The following is a 21413-nucleotide window of genomic DNA, read 5'->3' on the forward strand; positions in this document are numbered from 1 at the left end:
AACACTGAATTGGTTCGATAATCGTTTTCTTCTTGCGGGATTTAAGGCACATCAGGTGGCAAATCTAACCCACCACGCTTTAACGCTCAGTTCGGAGCACGACACTATGTGTATCCCGACATTCCGCCTATAATTTGATTATAAAGTGCTCCATTAGACCGTCGCCGGTGACCTCATGAAACATGGCACGTACCGAAGACTCATAGCAGTGCATAGATAAACCTCTTAATCCCAGCAGCAGTCTGCCCAGACGGTAGCACGAAAAGGGTAACAACGATGAGGACGACGATGAAAGCGCAGTGCAACTGGTCCCACTACTGCCGATGCTGGACGTCGTCAACGATGGGGATGGGGACAGCGGTCGAAGGGTGGCGACTGCTCTGCCGGTCGGATAACCCAATATTGGCGATGGAGAAGCTGGAGTACCGACGATGCTCATCTGTTGCATGCTGTAGTGGCCTAAGGCGATCAGTGCCGTCTCGGATGTGCTTTCCAGTTGTTGAACTTCTTTGGCACTCAAGCCGTATTCTGCGGGGGGAAGGAAGTGAGATTAAACGATTGTTTAGGAAGATTTTCCGCTCGGATTGGTCTCTACACAGGAAAAGTTTCTGCTGGGGAAGTGCAGTTCAATCGAATGTTGCTTGATAAAATGCCGGTATTTACCTTTCCGACAAAGTATCATTGTTTCCAGCAGAGAAAGTTCGATTAAGTCCACTTGAAGTGCCTTTGTTTGCCGCACAATAGTTCGAAGTTGTTCATCGGCACATCTGCTATTATTGGGAGAAACGTGTGTTGATGTACATAAGTACGCATTAATTGGATTGATGATATCGAACAAACCTCTCAACGATGGAGGATATATCGATGGACCAGTTGGCAACTCTCAGGATGAAGCACTCGAACCAAACGTGTTGAAGAATTTGATTTTGTTGCTCACGGCTAAAGGTGGCGAAGCTTTCGTTTGCCCGAGCCTGGCGGATGCATGCTGCGAGCACCTGGACCAAGATTTGCGTTGGGAGGGTATCTGAAAATATTAAAATATCGGGTTTATCATTTGAATTACGGTAAATGGATAGTTTAGTTCTTTTTAAACATGTTTGTCCCTAGCGTAAGTACACAAATACAGATGTTCATTTGACACAATTTTCTTAGATTTCCACTAAACACTTTTCATAAAAACTTATCACAGCGCACAGCAATTTTAAATCATTCCCGTTTCATAAAATTCATCGGCTGACCAATTTGCATAATCGGTTCCGGAGACCCAGCGTGGTTTATAAGAAGGTCAAATCGAAGATTTTATTTTTTTCCTCCCCGCTGTTGAGGAAGTTAAGCCACAGCATCTAATAGCTAGTTTAAGCTGTAATTTTGTGGCATGTCCCGTTCTAATATTCGCATCTATCTACCTGAATACCTTGTTGGCTACAAAGTAATTTTACTCCAACGCCGAGAGTATAGTAGAACATTATCTTCGTCGGTCTGGGGCAATGTTCCTCCAGTTTCCCCGAACATGTAGAGATCGCAAATTTTTACTACCATAGCACTAACACCACAGGATCTGCCTCTGTCTCTGCCCAATATCATGTACTTCGTCTTGGTAGAGTTAACCGTTAAGCCATTGTCTCTCTCTTCAGAGGAGCATAAGCTTCCTCCACTGCCCTACGATCGATACCGATAGGATCAATATCGTCCGCAAAACCGAGGAGCATGTGCGACCGTGTGATGATGGTGCCGTTCCTCTGCACGCCAGACCTCCTAATTGCTCCTTCGAGTGCAATGTTGAACAGCAAAATTGAATGAGCTGCGTACGCTGCTTTAAAATCAATGAACAGATGGTGAGTCTGTAAGTAATACAGTGATAGAAATTCGTTTAGCCGTTTGTACAATTTTAAGAATTCCATGATAAAAAACTATCAAATTTCGAAAAATATCCAACAAAGTCATTTTGTATGGTGATCTGCAATACAGATCGACTTGTTTATCATGAATTAGATCGTTTTTGGAAGTGTTGCCATATTAATTTTGCATGCCTCTCATATAAATATGTCATAATATTGTAAATGTTACCAAATAGGATAGATTGGTGAAGTACTAGATTTGTAGTAATGAGCTGAATTTTAGTATGGTGAGAAGGTCAATTCTCCGTTTCTGCAATGAAATGGTGCAAAAAGCGTGGGTATTATGATTCCTGGCCTAATTTGATGCTGTTTGAGCAAAACTTTGGGCAACAGTGTTGTTGTTTTCTCCATTTCTTGCAACATAAACAATATAGTTATCCAAAGTTTTGCTCAAACAGCATCAAATTAGACAAGGAATCATAATACCCACGCTTTTTGCACCATTTCTTTTCAGAAACGGAGAATTGACCTTCTCACCATACAAAAATTCAGCTCATTACTACAAATCTAGTACTACACCGAACGTGCCCCATTGAGATTTGATGTAGTTATTTTTATCGGAAGTGTTTCAAAAGAATCTAATGAAAGTTTCATGACCAAATCAGGATGAAAATTTACGAAAAACAATGTTTAAAAACATTGTTAAAGCTAAAACAGAAAAAAAATAACGCAAACCATCAAAAAATCACGTATTTAAATAGGGTGGGGCGGGGCAAGATGGGTCACCTAAGGATGGATCGCCATAACTTTGTAAATACAAATCGTATTGGTTTGTATTCGTCCGCTTCTCTTCAATACACTAGTTAGCTATGCTAAAGGTCGATAAAAAGTTCATTAAATACAAAATATGATGGTAAACAAGCAGTTTTAAAAAGTGATCGATTTTGCGCCGTGAAAAAAGTGCGAAAAGTGTTTTCTCAACGAAAAACGTCAAAATATAAGATTTGTTCCGCATGCATATATTCTCCATATCCATACTGAGTAAACAAGAGCTACTAGTAAACATTTTATAAATTTATTTGGAGTATAAAAATCTTTACGATTTGAGTGGTCCTAAGGCGACTTGAAAATAGATGTTTTCCCTAAAAAATTATCATAATTTTATGTTATAATTTTGAGCGTTCATTCCACTTGATTGAAGTCATTTATGAGATAGTCTTGTAACAAAAAATAAATAACTTTTGAATGCTCCAAGAATATGTTCAAAATTGAAGGTGACCCATCTTGCCCCGCGGCCGTTTATATGGAGATTATATGGAATGTATCGCATAATAAAAATGGCTAAAAACCATTTTATTTCCAATGAGAGTGAATAATTTTTCAATCAATGCCCCAAATTTTTGTATATTCACGCTAGTCATCTAACAAAATTATTAACATAATAAAAACATGAGTAATGCGCCCGAAAATGGCACTGACCCATCTTGCCCCGCGACCCATCTTGCCCCGCCCCACCCTATTGTTTTGATGAAATATGATGTTTTCACTTGCATAAATCACAGCGCTTACTACTTTTACTTCTTCTAATAGCTCCCAGTATCTTCTAGACTGTATTCTGGCTGAAATAACATACATTGGATGGCTCATATTTCGAAAAATGGCACGGAAATGAACTACTTGTTTCATAGTTTAGACATTCTTTTCAAATAAATCATGTTAAAAATGAATGTGGTTCACAACTAAGACTCATTCATAATATATTTCTTCAGAATAAATGAAATAAGCCAATTGTTTGACCATATCTTGCATTTTTGTATGAGCATCTGCTTTTGAATAAACAGGGTACAAAAAATTTTACACTTCCTGCAATTCTTTCACTTTGCAGTCTTCTAACTCATTTAAAGACCGCCTCAGAAAGTATGGACGCAAAGACAAAATACTGACATTAAAAAAATATTGATGACTAGTTCTTTTTGAAGGCTGCATCCTGTTGATCAACCTATTCTCTCAACATGTGTGCAGTGGTTTATACGATTCCAACAGTTTGTTTCAAAATACATAAACTTTTAGCGCAATACCGTCAAAAAATTGTGCACAAATGATGTACACTTAGGAAACGAGCAAAATGTGGAAAGGGTAAGTGAGAAAACCATGTAAGCAGCAAACAGGAATCACGGTAGGAAGAACACGTTTCAACATACGCAAAAATTGGGTTAAAAATAAAGGTCCTGCTTACCCTCGTTTGGATAGACTTAGAAGGAAGGTATTTGACCGCAAGAAAAAAAGTCTAACTTACACAGAGCGGGTTATGACCAAAAAAGTTATCATTTCGTATTCCAATGTTCATCGTGGCAAAGAACGTTTCTATTATCGATCCTATAGTACGCAGAAACAGACAAAACAAAGCCTGAAACAAGAACCATTTATCAGGCCCAGACATCTGAAGATTAGGTGCATCCATACTTTCTGGGGCAGTCTTTAGTAATGCTAGTATCAAACAGGTATACTCCACAGACATTAGGGCACGTCTTTATTTCAATGCAGAACTATTTATTTTTGCTTTTATCCATCCCATTTTAAAGTTTAACCAACCAAAAACCAATATACTTAATTTATTCATGACATTTTATGCAATAATTTGAACATTTCTAACAATAATTCTGAGCCATATTGGAGTGTTTGCAGTTTGACGTTTGAGTGTTTACAGATATCAGTTTTCTTAAATAAATTTGTTTATCGTCGCTTCTCCTTATCGGGACATTTTTTTATAATATTTCTCCGAATTTCACAAATAAATAAACTTTTAAGGTCAATTATCTTGCTAATACGTCATAAACTAAATGCCTTGGAGTCTCTCTCTCTCTCTTTTTGGCGTAACGTCCTCATTGGGACAGAGCCTGCTCCTCAGCTTAGTGTTCTATGAGCACTTCCACAGTTATTAACTGAGAGCTTCCTCTGCCAATGACCATTTTGCATGCGTATATCGTGTGGCAGGCACGAAGATACTCTATGCCCAAGGAAGTCAAGGAAATTTCCTTTACGAAAAGATCCTGGACCGACCGGGAATCGAACCCGTCACCCTCAGCATGGTCATGCTGAATACCCGTGCGTTTACCGCCTCGGCTATATGGGCCCTCCGAGCAAACTTATGTGTCTCTGACAGATTTTGGGCCGAAGAACCGGAATCTGGGCTCAGATTTGCTCCAGCACATCACAATTTTGAGCTATACCTCAATTTATGGGGCAAAACATGCGATTTTGGGCTTTTTTGACTGCAAGCCATTAAGCATGGAAATACATTTTTTAAATAATCAAAAGGTAAATTGGTCAATTAACATCTAAATTAACAACTCATGCAAAATATTTCATCATCATCATCAAAATATTTCGTTTTACAAAATCAAATTTGATAGTTTTATCAATTTATGTTAAGTACGATATTTCCCATACAAGTCACCTTTCAAAAGTTGCATGCAAGTTTACATACTAACATAAAATACTTAAATCTATGAACTTTCAATTGGAAAAACGAAATATTTTACATAAGTCGTGAATTCAGATGTTAATTGACCAATTTACCCTTGGATTGCTCAAAAAAATATTTCTATGCTTAATGGCTTGCAATCAAAAAAGCCCAAAATCGCATATTTTGCCCTAGAAATTGAGGTATAGCTCAAAATTGTGACGTGCTGGAGAAAAAATTTGAACCCGGATTCGGATTCAGCGGTCCAAAATCTGTCGGAGACACAAAAGTTTGCTCTTGGGACAGACCAATAATTATTTTTTGTTTCGCAGTGTTATCACTATGGAGGGGCGTTCCTCTAGGTATTCCACAAGGACTTCTCCAGGAGCTCCTCCAACGATTGTTTCTGGAATTGTTTCTATGAAATCAAATCTCATCAGATTTTTTTTTCAACATTTCTATAACAATTCCTTCAAGGTTAGAAGAATAACTCCAACATGTTTTATGTCATTTCATAAAATACTTCTGAAAATATCTGTGGAGGAATATCTCAATGAATTCCCGGAGAAATCTCTGAAGGAAATCCAGGAGATATTTATATTAAAATGGACCGGAGGAGGAATTTTACAAAAAAAAACCTTCTAGGCATTTCTTCGGTAATCCCCGACGAAATTTTCTTAAGGATTCCTGGAGGACCATTGGAAGTATTTCCGAAGGAATTCCTTAGTCAGTTCTTGATGCATTCCATGAAGGAACTTCTGAAGGAATCCTTGGAGATATTTTTGAATAAGTTGTCTATCTAGCTCCTGAAAAAATCTCTGGAGTTATTCTTGAACGAATCCCTGCAGGATTATGTGAAATAATCCCAGGAAATTGTCTCAAATATTTCTAGAAAGAGTTGCCAAAAAATTTGAGAAACTCTCCTTCAGAAACCCTTGATGGAATTCCTACAATGATTTGTTTATAAATATTTAGAAAAAAATCAAGAGGATGTTCTGAAAAAATTCCCAGAGGCATTCATGAAGATATTTTGAAAGGAATTCCTGATAGAATATTGGAGAAATACTTAAATTTCTGTAAAGGCTTTTTGAAATTTCCAAAGGAATATATCTAAAATTTTCTAGGAATTGTTACTGAAGATATTCCTATTTTTTTTAAAGAATCCGAGAAAAATCCGAGTAAGAATTTCAGGAGGCTCTCCATAGAAATTCTTTGAGTGATTTATGGAGGAACTAAAAGCATCTCTAAAAAATATTTTTGAAGAAACATTTGGTTTTTTTCGAAGAATCCTTGGAGAAATTTCTGAAAGAATTTTTGATTCTTCTTTATCTAAAAATAAAATGCTATTAGAATGTGTGGAATCCATCGATGGTTTTCTGACAGAATCCTCGGAGAAATTTCTTAAATAATCCATGGAGGAGTTTATGAGGCAGGGACATTTTTTTAGAACTTTAGAAGAATTCTTGATGAAATATATGGAGAGTTCTCTCTGTATTGATCTCAGAATGTTCGAAACATTCTGTTCATTTGTGGACTCTAAAATGGCTTTAAAATGTAGACATTCAGTCTATGCTGAAACTCCAAGCTAAACAGATCGTTTTTTTTATCTCACTTGAAATCACATCGTTCTTTTCCTACCTAATCAGTGAACCCATGTCCCTGAAATATATCAGAGGACATAAAACTCTCTACAAAAATTTGTGAAGAGTATTTGCCTCCAAGAATGTCATTATATACAAATAATACCAAAGATTTGAAGTAAATTTATGATATTTGATAATATGTAGGAAAATGTGTTTGTGGACCTAATGATAATACCGCCAAGGATTTTATTAAAAACCCGTTAAAAGAGACTCGCTTAGTACCGTAAAACGGGGTCAAATTGATCAGCGAGGTGAAATTGATCATTTGGGTACTACATTGTAATTGCATACCAGGAACTTCTTAGCGTCGCAATGATTTCAAACTTCTTACCTCAACTAATTCGTAGATGTCTAGAGATGAGTTTAGACTTTTATTTTTTAGAAAAAAGGCTAGTTTTGCCTTATTTCTTTTTAGGAATTTGCAATGTATTTCTCATCTAGCTGAAATCATTGCTTCTAAACAATCGATTACCATTAGGACTTCCCGTATTTTTTTTTGTTTTAACATTTTTGTGGAACTTTGGTTGGAAAGTTATGAAGCTTTCTGAAGATGAAAACGTTAAAAAAAGTTCTTTTTTTAGGGAAAAGTCATTTATTATAACAGAAATTACTTATATCATAGGAAATTGTCTACCTTTAGGCGTTATTAGGGGAAATTTCAAAATATAATTTTGCATTTTAAGTGTCAAATTCACTAGTTGTAAGAGTTTTGACGCGTTATTCGGTGATGATTAACCTGGGCTTGTTAGGGGAATATCTGTAAATAAAAGGAAAATCGGGTTAAGTACGGTTCCTTTGAATTCCACTAAGAATTTTCATCCTTTGACAGATACGTATTTCGACCTCAACTTGTCGAGTCAAGTACAAGACACTGAAGACGACCTTACAGTTGAGGTCGAAATACGTATCTGTCAGAGGATGCAAATTCTTAGTGGAATTCAAAGGAACCGTACTTAACCCGATTTTCTTTTTATTTGCGTTATTCGGGTTTAGAAGAGCAAAATTAAGTTAATAAGGAAATTTTTCTTTCTTACCGATGCTTATTTGTATACTGATCAATTTCGCCCCAAAGTAACATCTTCAATTTTTTTTATTTTTGAAGTAATTTAATTAAAAGTTTAAATTTGTTAAACAAAATTCTGTCACATGGTTTCTTGGAGATCCACTGGTTACTGATTTTCCAGAAATTGGCTTCTTTAGCGGTGTTGAGATAATTACATATTCAGAATCTGCATGCAAAACTGAGCCGAAATCCAAATTTCCATGAATTTTGGTGCTCGGGAACCTATTTAAAAATCAGTTTGAAGTTTGTATGGGAGCCATTTGTCGAATCACCTCTCGTCGCATTTTGTACTGGGCGGAGCTGTCAAGCAGTTGCTCAGCTGTCAAAAGGTGATTTCGAAAAATCTATTTGAAATTGATTTTAGGTACCAAAATAAAGTTCAAATATCTGAAAAAATCATAGTGATTCAGAAAAAGGTGCTCTTTCGTATAAAATAAAAAATAATACATTTTTCCTAATTTAAAAACCCAATTCTTTTGGCAATTTTTAAATTGCCAGTAATGTTATCCCCAATAGTTGTTTTAAAGGGATCAATATGACCCCGGATTACGGTACCTACTTCAAAAAGAATGAGTTAGGAAGGAGAAGAATCGCCTACCCCGTGGCCCAGCATACAGAAGAGAAAGAACCAGCGGACAGGTGAAAGGAGCAGGGAGCAGCAGCAAAGACGTGCTATGCGCGGAGCCCCAAAGAGAGTGCGAAGAAATACGAAAAGAATAAGTTTGGAGTAGAGCTTTAAGAAAGTGGGGGCGTCGTCCGGTGTTGAGGGTTGACGCCACACTGCTAGAGGGAAGTGGTAGTAAAGGAGGACGCCAAGAAAGTAGAATGAAAGTGCGCGAGCATATACGGAGTACCGTGTTTTCTTTCCACGGAGTGTTACGAGCGTCTTGCATTGGCGTAGCTAGGGGGGGTTCCAGGGGTGCCTGGCACCCCCTAGAATAAATTTGGCACCCCCTAGATTTTTTCCTTGACAGTCACCTAAAATTGAAAACTTCATATAACAATTCAAATATTTATAATTTGTGCATTTGAACAAAATATAAGCTACACCCGGGATTTACCCATTTCCAATTGTTGCACGGTTAAAAACTCGCCTATTGTTGCACACTTCATGTTGTTCTTATGAGGTGTGCAATAATTAGCAAATTTTTAGCCGTGAAACAATTGGAAAATTACCCTACCAAATTTACGTTTTGGACACTTCAACTGTAAAAACAGTTAACAGACCAATTTTCTGTAAATCAAGTGACGACAATGAATCCTAGCTAATTGTGCTCAGAACAAAGATAAGCGAAATAATATCTTTTGGAAGCAGGAAGTGCGGTGTACGACTCACATTAAAATTTTAACTTTAAATAATCAATCGGTACAGTAATAATTTGGGGGTAATTAACACGAATGTATAATGTACTAGCTGTCCCGGCAAACTCTGTCTTGCCAATTTTGTGGTGGTTTGACAGCCTTTGAGTTCATCTAGGCATCGCACTCTAGATTGCACCAAAACTAGATCTAACCAAAACTGTATTTTGAAAACCAAAACAACTCTTAGTAAGTAGGTACTTAAAACACAGTAGGGGATTCGTTTAACGGCGTAAACCGCTGATTATCTATTGTCCTGATCGTCGCGATCACTAAGACAATCTTTGATAATTTTATTAGCAATTGGGTTTTTAAATTAAAAAATGTATTGATTTTTTTTAAATTTTATACGAAAAAGCTCTTTTTTCTGAAGAAACTGGAAAACCCACAAAATTGCGTATAGTAAATGTTGTATTTTTGGTTCGAACTAGGCATTATTCGGTTCTCGTAATATAGAGAATATGGTATTACCGAATATGAAACAAGATATATTGTAGACCATCAATAATGGTGATGAAAGTACATATCAATATTTTGTTTTATTTTTAATCTAACTCAGTTTTTGTTTGAAATCAAGTGGGTTATAATTTAAACCATTGTGAACCTCTTTGAGAATTCATTTGGTATTCTCTTCAGTAAAACTTTTGAAAATTTTGTGGGCAGTTTATTCGGGAGATGATTTGATTATTCCTGTGAATATTTGAATTTTGATAATTGATTTGTAATGGTTTTGAAAATTATTCGTGAATTCCTTTGGGAAATGTGTCGAATATTAATTTAGAAATATAGTCAGAAATTCTAAAACGGAAACTTGAAACTCCTTCGTCATTTTCTTTGGGAATTTCCGAGTGAATTTATTTGATGTTGGCTTGGTAATTTTTTGATTTTAGCTTCGGCCTGCTTGATATGTTTTTTTTTTAATTCTGTTATAGTTTCATTGAATTTTGATCAGCAATTTCATAGGAAATTTGCTTCGAATTTTCAACAACGATTCCTCTGAAATTCCTTCAGCATATCCTTTTGCAATTACTTTGCAAATTTCCTTGGCAATTTGTTTCGGCGATTTTTTTAAAGTTTTTTCCGGCTTTTACTTTTGAAATGTATTCAGAAATTTCTTTGGAAATTGCTTGTTCTATATCATCGAGAATTTCTTCAACGATCCCTTTGTGAATTACTTCGGTTTTTTTTTAATATCTTGAAATCTTCTTTGAAAAATTAATTGGAAATTATTTGGCCATTCTTCTGGAAATTTCCAAGGAAATTTCTTAGGCCAATAATTTGCAAATTCTTCAGATAGTTATTTTAAGGATTCTTTCCACAATTGCTTCGGCGTTATCTTCCGGAGTTCTTCTTGCACTGTGAATTGTGAACTTCTTCGTGCATTCCTTTGAAAATTTTCTCAGAAAATACCATTGAAAATTTCTCAAATAATTTCTTTGGAAATCCAAAAAATCTCAATTAATAGAACAAAATTATTTTACAAAGGAATTGCAAAGTCCAAAAGAATATCTAAAGAAATTTATGAGTGGTTTTTCTCAATCGATTTTCAAAGGAATTCTCGAAGAAATTCTCAAAGGAAAACTCTAGGAAATTCCCGAAAAACTAAGAAATTTCCAAATGAATTGCCAGATTAAGTCCTATAAAATTTGCCTACTAAAGACTATTCGAAGGAGCATTTCCTTCTTCCAAATTAATAGTTCAAAAAAAGCATAATAAAAATAATAGTTTTCAATGGAGTTTCAAAAGAAATTCTTGTAATAAATACCAAAGGAATTCCTGATTTTCAAGGAAAATGGCCGAATATCCCTCAAAAAAGGCAAAACATATTCTATAGGAGTTACCGAATAAATTTCAATTAAAAATATTTACAAAGGAATTTTCAAAAAATATGCAGAAGGAGTTTTGAAAGCATTTCTCAAAGAAATACGTGAAGAGTTTCCCAAGGAACTGTCGTGGGTAAAATCATCAAAAAAAAAAAAAAAAAAATAAGAATGAATAAAACAATTAGTTTTTGGAAATTTCGAAGAAATGTTCGAAAGAATTGCCCCTCCGAAGGAAAATTCTAAGAAATCTATTGGGGGGATTTCTTAAGAAATTGCAGAAAACTTCCCCAAGTAATGACAATAGAAGCTCCAAAAATTTTGCCAGATGAAATTTTCAATGTAATTTACCAAGTAACGTCCATCGGAATTGCCGAAGGTATTCCGAAAGAAACTGATGCAGTAGTAAAAAGTATTACCGAAGGAGTTTTCAAAGAGATTGCCGAGAGATTCGTTAAAGAACTTTTAAAATGAATATGGATTAACAAATGCAAAGAAATTAAAAAATAGCACCGAATAAAATTCAAAAAAAGTGCAGAAAGAGTTGGCTAAGACATTCCCAACAAAATATTCAAGGAAGTTCCCAGAGGAATTGCCGGAGGATTTGCTGGAGTAATTAAATAAAATAACAAAAGAATTGCTGACTCAATTAAAAAAAAAAAACGTTTCTCGAAGGGAAATAATCCGAAGGATTTGCAAATGAAATTTAAGAATAGGCCACTTATACTCCTAATGGAATTGCTGTTGAAGTTTTTATGTAATTACCGATGGTTTTTTTAGGATGTGCTGAAAGTTTCAAACGTCCGAAGGGAATATAAAGGATCTGTCGAAGCAATTACTTATTCTATGGGAATTACTGAGGGATTTTCAAAAGTAATCCAAATTGTATAACAAATTGCGAAACAATTCCCAAATAAATTGACGGCAAATTCTCTGAAGAATTACAAATTCTTGTATTTTACATACTTTGTGAATATTTGGTAGTTTTAAGAATCATACTCACAATTGCTCTGTAAAACTATTTTCATGTTCACGTAGTGTTCAACGAATAGAACCCAAATTCTGTATCTATCAATAATGTTCCGTACCAACCGAACACGTAATAATACGTGATAATTCTTATAATTGCTTAGGAAAGTTCCTTATATTTAAATGATTGTGTGCATGTAATACAATGCAGAGGTTGTCGTGGTGAACGTGAAGTTTGGAACGAAATTACAAATCTCCTTTATTAGTCTCAATTTTGTGAAGATTTAGTAGTTCTCATAGTGAGTTTTTAGATCTCAAAAAATACAACATTAGTCCAATTGACATTTTAAACATTTCACGTTAATCTTGATGGTTGAGTTCCAAAAATTTTGCAAGTCGGATGAATCGGCTTTAGTAGTTGAAAAACTAATAAACTGGCACCCCCTAGGCACCCCCTAGGAAAAAATCCTAGCTACGCCAAACTGGCACTGAGGTTGACGACAGGGGTTCATCTTTGCTGGAAGTAACACGGCCCTTGCTTAGTTACAATTTCTCCAAGTATTCTTTCTAAGAGTCGTACAGGAGTTTTTTTGTGATTCATCTAGATCTAGAAGTAACTGTTGACGCATATTCCAACGTTTGTAGGATCGATGTCGTGAATCTGGTGGTTCCTTGCCACGAATGTTGGACAGATTGGTCACAGACCACAGGGTAACGTCTTCACGAATACGCGAACAGGAAACGAGTTCAGTTTAATACACGAAACACATATTTATTGTCAAGTGGTGTGTACCAATAACAATATATCTCACAAACGGTAATGAACAGTCAAGTTTTAGCTAATTTACGAACTAGTTAGTTATCTAATGGTGCACCTTGTAGGCTTTTATAGTCTGAATGGCTATACAATTTGTTGGAAAACCTGAAATGTTCTCGAATTAACATAAAATGGTCACGATCTATGGTTTTCCTGTTATGTTCATCCTTTTAGAATACTGGGCTGATAAGAATTGAATACAATGTACTGGAATCGAACTGTGAGCCTGAATTACAGAAGCATTTGACTAAAACTGTCGTCAACAGTCACATCTGAGAATCCTTCAGAGATTTACAAGACGCGACGCGAGACAAGACAAACACTTATCGTTCTTACAATCGTCAAAGGGTTTAAAATTTACCTTATCTGTCGACCGGTTTCGGGCGCGATGTTGCCAGTCTTCGGGACAATGTCCGACTGGTTACGTGTTGTCGTACGATGTTCGTACTCGTCCAGAGAAAAGAATTTTTTAGTTAGTTATTGTGTCGCATCGTGTCTCTTCAACCTGGTGGATAACAACTGTAAATAAAAAATTCTCTTCTCTGGACGAGTACGAACATCGTACGACAACACGTAACCAGTCGGACATTGTCCCGAAGATTGGCAACATCGCGCCCGAAACCGGTCGACAGATAAGGTAAATTTTAAACCCTTTGACGATTGTAAGAACGATAAGTGTTTGTCTTGTCTTGCGTCGCGTCTTGTAAATGTCAGTTAGTTCTCGCGTTAGCACAAAACATAACAATAAGTGTTCTTCAGAGATTTCTCCAGGAAATCCTTTCAGTATTGTGAGAAGTTCCTTCTAGGATTTTTTCTGGGATTCATTCAAGATTTTTTTTCCCGGGAAACCTGCAAGAGCTGCTTCCAGAATTTCTTCAGGAACTCCTGTTATGATTTCAATAGGCGTCCTTTATGGGTTCTAACCATACCATAGAGGGTTGCATTGCAGAAGATAATATAACATCTATATAAACTTCTGAAAAAAAAACAAGAAATCCCTGAAATAACCGTGTTGGAGTTTCTGGAGAAAAATCAGTATCATCTTCCATTCTTTGGAGTAAACTTGGAATTTATAAAGGGGATTTTTGGGTATGATTCCATAATCGTTGTGATGGACTATGGATTCCATAGTCTTCAGGAAGAGATTCTTAAAGAAATCCCAGAACTCCGAAGTTCTTGAAAAAAAATCAATGAACTTGACTTCATGAGTTTTCGGCAATTTTGCTTGTTATGAAAGGCAAAACTCAACATCTTAAATTTTATGAAGAATTTCCGTCATTTGAGAAGTGCACCAAAACTATTTTGTTTGTTACTTCCAAATGGTTCAAGAGTAATCAAGTTCATTCATTATCCTATATTCGTTTGGCAAGAACTTTTCAACACTTATTGTAACATTTTCGAAGACAAAATGTAATGAGCGGGCTGATATCATTGAAAAATCAATCAAGTGTCATTTTCAAGTGGAAATAAGTTTAACTAGTTATTCACGCAATGTCCAAACACATTTAGATTGATCAACGACTCTGTAGTTAAAACATACAGCTATGATAGTCCTTGCTTTGAGTTTCAGAATGGATAAATAGTTTAATGGGTTACCGTAAACCGTGGTCAAATTGATCAGATGTTTAAACATATTTTAATAAACAGTTTCATTGCAAATATCGCATAGTATCTAATTCCAAAGGCTCGATCCTTGCGAGGAAGCTATTGAAAGTACTCTTAATTTAAACAACTAAAAAACGTCTGATCTATTTCGACCCGAAGGTCAATTTGACCCCGGTTTACGGTACTAAAATAAATTGTATTGAGCAATAATTAAAACACTGAATTGCATTCAAGATGCCAAATCTATATAAATAAAAATGGAATGTTGTTTGTATGTCACGAATAGGCTCGGGAACGGGTCAACGAATCTGCAACATTCTTTCAGTGTTTCATTCGTGCAGTGCTCCGACGTGTTCGTACGAAAAATTAATTGGAAATATCGACCGGGAATGTAACGAAAACGAGAATGTTTGAAAATTCATTTTGCGGGACATACAGGGGATGGCCAAAATGTTTGGGATAGGCAACTTTTTTTCTCCCACAAAAAAAATTCAACATGCTGTAACTTTTCAGAGAGTGCATCAAAAAATCTCAAATTTTGACTGTTTGTCAACCTATTATGTGTGCATCATTGGTACAAATTTGGGCTCAATTGATTAATTTTTCGCGTAGTTAGAACTAGAGATGGGTAACTCACTCGCGAATCGACTCAAAGAATCGATTCGCGAAACCGAGTGAGTGAGCCATGACTCTTTTCAAAAGAGTCACGATTCGCTGATGTTCATTACGATCGCGAAAAGAGTTAGTATGACTACGCACTTCATGATGATTCGACGCAGAACATTGCAATCTTTGACAATTTATTTTGTTTCCATACTTATATTATATGGCCAGCTCGCACCAGCGATTCGATTCTTCGGAGAAATTAACGAAAACCTGCGAATCCTGTATTTCACTACGTTATGCTCAGAGGTTTCTGCAAATCGTCAATATACATACAATGCAAGTGAATTTTGTACGAAAATAAGTTGGCTCACATCAAAAATCGACATTTTCAGAACCATTCGGGTAAAACACTATTATTTAGACAACTATTTTTTGAACTGTCATATCTCGGAAACCAGTGAACCGAATTAAACGAATTTTTTAACGTTTATCAACAACATATTGATACTTAATACGACGTTATAAAATGTAATATTTTCTCAAGGCTAATTAAGTTATACCGGATGGAAATTTTTACCTATATAGAGGAAAATAAGTCAAATTTACAATACCACACAAAAATTACTAAATGTGTTCTTCCATCAATCTAAATAGGCTCTAATATACCTGTTAGAGATAACTTGACAACAGAAATGGAAAATCTTTGAATATCAACACTAAAATTTATTGACATTGATGTAAAAAAATTACATTTTTTCGAGGAAAATCCAAAAAGGGTCAATCCATGATAACTTTTTTCAACGTTTAAAAAGTACATATGTTTCAATAGTTTGTGAAGCATTTACATATTTTTAGTATACGTTCAAAATTTCATTCAATTCGGTTCACTGGTTTCCGAGATATGACAGCTCAAAAATGAGTGTTTTAGCCGAACGGTTCTAACTTTGCGAAATATTAATCAATCGAGCCCAAATTTGTACCAATGATGCACATATAATAGGTTGACAAACAGTCAAAATTTGAGATTTTTCGATGTACTCCATGAAAAGTTAAAGCATGTTGAACTTTTTTGTGAGAGAAAAAAAGTTGCCTATCCCAAAAATTTTGGCCATCCCCTGTATTTCTACAAAGCTGCATGTCAAAAAACACAGTAGGCAGGCAGTACGACGTTTGACAGCTAGTTAACGACGTAGGTTGAACTTGCTCGAAGTTGCTGCATCCTACTCTTACACGTTTGTTGACTAATGGGTAAGAGCAAGATGCAGCAACTTCGAGCAAGTTCAACCTGCGTCGTTGAACAGGACTAATATTTATCTCGTACAGTACTTACCTTTATTGGACAGCTCCGTTGACAACTTCAACAACACAGGCCTTTTCAGCATCATCCGCGGATGTAGCTTCCGACTTTTCCGTGGTCCACGTTCTTCCTGCACGGCCGCTGCATTCATTCCCACTAGAAAGCACTTCTGTAGTCTACAAAACGGGCACCAATTCCTTCGGGCCTTATCCACTGAACAGCCTCCTTGTCCAGCTGCGATTGTAAGCAAATCCTGACTTTAAAAAAATTGTCACGTACACGACCAAACTGTTCCTTACTCACAGATGCAGGTGTAGAATGCTCGCTTCCGGATGCTTCGTTTGAAAAAGCAAGAACATCCATCACAGCAGATGGATCCGTAGTGTTTTCCGGAACTTCGATCTCCACAAACCTTACAAAGCATGGCTGATGCCATGTTACCCGGTTACACTAAACCTTCAAATATGAAATCACCTTCCTGACCAAGTTAGTTCTGCCGCTTCCTGACCGTTTGACCGTCATTTATATAGATTTATCGGCGGAACTTTCAAGTGCCCACTAAACTGCCAATCTGTTCCGGTATCCTCCCGCTCCCCATCTTTGTCCAGGCTCTAGGTACCTAGGTACGTGTTAACATGACTTATTTATTTCGAACCGTGGCGACATTCGTTTCGTCTTATCAAGGAAGGAAAATCTGAAAATCTTTGCACCATGCCTGACATGTTTGCTGCCCATCCACACGATTCATTACTGCCTGCGGGTGGTTGGTTGGGAAGGAAGAAACCATTCTAGTCCTTGGTGGAGTCCGGCGATAGTTGGTGCGGTGGGTGGCACCAGACAGGGGGAAGCGCCTAGGCAAATAATACGGAAAATGACCAAGTCATTTTGTTGCCCTCGGCCGACGACGTCCGTGTGTCAACTCAGGATGACCGGTGATATGTAGTTAACACACAAAAGACGATGTTCACCAACCCGTGTCTAATGCCCGGCAATCACTGATCGCCGAGGATGCTTGTCGTATGTTAAACATAATTGACAACAACTCCTTCAGCACGGTTGACAGGACTTTGTCCGACGGATTATTGTTGATTGTGAGGGGTTTGGTTTTCGTAAATATTATAGCTTTGTACGGTTTGTTGCTCCATTAATTGTAGGGTTGCGATTTATTAGTAGGAATAATTCTCGAGTGATGAACGACGACGAAGCTTCAAAGAATCGTACTAGATAAAAAAGGGACGAACCAGAAGAACACCTCCAGGAGTCGAGTGCTAGTGCCTGATACCCGCCTCAACGAGAGCGGTACATGGGAAAGCGAAGCAAGAAGTTAGCCGGGGCCCGTGGCGCAATTAGTCACACATTTGTTTCATAAGCAGATGGTCATGGGTTCGATCCCATCCCCGGCACTTTTGTCAGTTGCGTAGATGGGGTAGAATCGACTGTATTCTGTGCAACTCGGATTTTGACGGCTACGCAGTCTTGTTAAATCAAAACGAGTTGTTATCTAACCCGACGTTTCGACACTTTGGATGGTGTCTTCTTCAGGGGAAAGATACGTATTTCGTTTTTTGTTTGCTGTGATTTTGTCTAATTTTAACTGTCGAACTCGTTTTGATTTAACAAGACTGCGTAGCCGTCAAAATCCGAATTTGTCAGTTGCTTTTTCCCCCTGAGAGTAGCTGACACTGACCCTCTTCTGAGTCTATGGCTCAAATGGACCCGGATAGTTGGACATCGGTGAAGGGCAACTCATAATGGACCCCCAATCGGAATGGAAAAAGAAACAACCAACAGCCACACATCAGCTTCATCGTGCTCATCATTCTACCATGTCAGGGTAGAAAGTGAATGGACTTATCCACCGATGAACCAAATTCATCGCGGTCCGAGAATTTTGACACTAGAGCGGGGTCTGTTCAAATCAGAATCGTCCAATTCTGATTGGAACAGACCCCGCTCTAGTGTCAAAATTCTCGGACCGCGATGAATTCGATTCATCGGTGGATAAATCCATAAAGCAGCGCAACGGCAACCAGTTCGATATTGTAGAATTAGAATAGAATACATTTAGGCGCTGTACAAAATGTAAGTACAGCTTCCAATTGGAATCGCTCACGCAGTGCTCTAGTGGACAAAAGAGCTGTAAATTGGGTTAAGTGATTGAAGAATAAAAAAAAGAAGCAATAAGTGGCATCACAAAAAAAAACTAGTTATGTTCAGTGTATTTTGTATTTTTTCGGTTTTTAGTCACGGAAAAGCGCATCGTACTCTTTTTTACTTATTGGTTGGCAAATGGGTATGAGCAACATAAAGCAACCTTGGGGCAGCAGGGCTGGTAGTAGCCCAGGGGCTTGAAGACCCCCTCCTCTTCTGTGAGTTAGGCGTGTTGTTCCCGATTAAGAATAGGACTACCAGCCCCAATTCAAGGCGTCAAGCGACCCGTACCGAGGAATGAGGGATTGAGGGGGGGGGAGCCTTTGGTATCTGGACACCCCACAGTATTTTGTCCCTTACCGCGTTAATACAGGGCTCCGGCGTGGCAGACCTTTTTTCCGTGGTACTCGTTTAAAATGAGTTCAAATAATAATAATAGTAATCAACAAGGTGGTAGTGGTAGGGGGGAGGTTAACCCTTTCGCGAGAAGCGGGCTGGCTATGTCTCCGTTAAGCAGAGTAGATGGATGAGCAGGGAACTGTGCGCACGTAGTTGCAGCGTAGATTACCCAATTTCCTCCGCGGCTAGTTTGTCGGGTGAGGTATTGTACGGAGCGTAGGTTGAAGGTTGCTCGAGATCATAATAATAAGCTCGGCTCCAACTCTAATAACCCACTAAACCACCCATTCAAAACAAACAAATGAGACAGCGCACAGTGTAGTGTGACTTGGTCAAACAAACTAACAAAAATGTTCCAAAATTAGCTGTATTAAAATAGCAGTTGTGCCTTCGAATTTTGGCACACATTTGATTTATTGTATATGCCCACCAACACAATTTGTTCTTATAAAGCATTTTTAAATTTATTTAAATTCCTACTTTGCCCAATATTTTCACAAATTATCCCATTGTGCACCACTTTATTTACGTTTTTGTTGACAACTCTCTCCTCTCTTCTCTCGTACTTTTTCTCTCTGACCGTAGAAAACTACCGTGTTATGGGGTGACATTCATTGATGTAATTTCAACTCATAAACAGTGAACGATTGTTCTGTTTTCTATTGAAATCATATTGGCAGTATGATATTTAAAATAGTTAAAAAGATTAACAAAATAACAGCCTTTTGTTGTGATAAACATGAACTATGGTTTAATCAATTTCGCCGTACGTTGAACAATACTACTCAGTTTAACGATACGCTTTTCCGTTTTAGCGAACCGCGATGTAAATTGATTCGGGTTTTCGTCCACAAAAGTGGAAAACGCATTAGTTTTTCGTGATAACCGGTAGGTCAGGTGCAAGTGAGGACAATTTCACACAATCGATCAACTTATTACAGTGTTGTGTTGTTTGGAAGACTGCTAAAAAATTATTTAAAAAACTCCAGCAACTATGTCCTTAATGAGGGACATGGGCTCTCTGCGATAGAGGTGGCTGCGCAGCAGCTTTGCGCCCACGAAGTCTAATATTAGCGATTAAGGCCCTTATTAGACTTCGTAAGTCAACGATGGTGGCCAGGCAGGACCACGAGAAACTCGTGGCAACTGCGGCAGCTGCAGAACCGGCGAAGTCAAATCTTCCAATGTGTACCCAGCGCCCGCAAGACTAGGCGGCTGTTAACCCCGAAGGTCGATAGTAAAGCCGGCAAGTTGGATCCCAGCCAAGCGTCCTGGAAAGACGGAAAGAGGAAACGGGGTATGTGACCATAGATTGGTGCTCAGCAGCCATAAAATTGGGCAGGTCACGGAGAGGACGCCCCTTGGAAGTATTGTGGAAGAAGAAGAAGAAGGAGGAGAAGAAGAAGAAGAAAAAGAAAAGGAAGAAAAAGAACCGAACGCAATGCAGGAGCGTGGGAACACTAGGCCTAGAAAACTCGTACAGGTGGAATGATCCTCGAGCTCGAGCGCGACAAGGAACGCAAGGGCGCCGTTCAGGGTGTTGAGGTAAGGGCTCCTATAGCGGAGGCGACTCTGAAGGTGAAGACCTAGATGAGATCACAAACGCGGAAGAGCTTGTGACGGCACTGCGGCGACAGTTCAAGGTGAAAGTGGCCACTGCAGCCGTTAGGCTACAGAAGGGCCTGACAGTGACATAGGTGGCCTTGATACAGCTACCTGTGGCGGACGCTATCAAGACCGTTAAAGTAGGAAAGCCCAAGGTGGGCTGGTCAGTATACCAACTGACCTTGCACGAGCTACCGGAGGTTTTGCTTGAGGTGCCTGGAACCAGGACACAAGTCATGGGACTGCAAAGGCTCTAACAGGAACAAGATGTGTAGGTGATGCGGCGGTGAAGGCTGCAAGGCACAAGGCTGTACGAGTTCACCCACGGGTTTGATTTGGTCCAGGGAAGGGCCCAACGGTATGCCCAAGGTGCCCGGCCTTCACAACAGCCGCAGCTGACAAATCGCAGTGCAGGTAAAGCAGCGCTGAACCTGAACCAACGCAGCTCAGCAACTGCTTTGTCAGGATACCTGCCGGAAGCGAATAGGTTCGGAAAAATTGCGGCGATATGGACGACGGGTAAATACCCCTTCCAGAAGTTGGTGCCTACTACCTACGAAAGCTTCATGGTCATCAAAGTCAACGGGGTCTTCTTCTGTAGCTGTTATGCACCTCTGTGGTGGTCGATCGAGCAGTTCACGCAGATGCTGGACTTAAGGCGAAACTGGAAGCATTTCCTCACTTTTTGGTTTTTGATTTTTTATTAAATAACGAACCAATATTTTAAAAATCGATTTTCGTGCACATGTAGAGTATGGATCATGGTATCTTCTGATTT

General features: G+C 38.0%; 1 protein-coding gene across 1 annotated transcript; it reads right to left on the reverse strand.

Annotated features, from left to right (window-relative positions):
- Window positions 1–9: 9 nt before the first annotated feature.
- LOC115257294 (nuclear receptor subfamily 2 group E member 1) lies at window positions 10–17731 on the reverse strand. Its single transcript, XM_062858602.1, has 5 exons — window positions 16784–17731; window positions 16514–16714; window positions 841–1024; window positions 664–767; window positions 10–528 (listed from the first exon to the last, which is right to left on the reverse strand). Exons 1-5 carry the CDS (start codon window positions 16914–16916, stop codon window positions 128–130), a joined length of 1023 nt encoding a protein of 340 aa, XP_062714586.1. The 5' UTR covers window positions 16917–17731; the 3' UTR covers window positions 10–127.
- Window positions 17732–21413: the final 3682 nt, after the last annotated feature.

Source organism: Aedes albopictus, chromosome 3 (assembly GCF_035046485.1).
Source record: "Aedes albopictus strain Foshan chromosome 3, AalbF5, whole genome shotgun sequence".
NCBI lineage: Eukaryota > Metazoa > Arthropoda > Insecta > Diptera > Culicidae > Aedes > Aedes albopictus.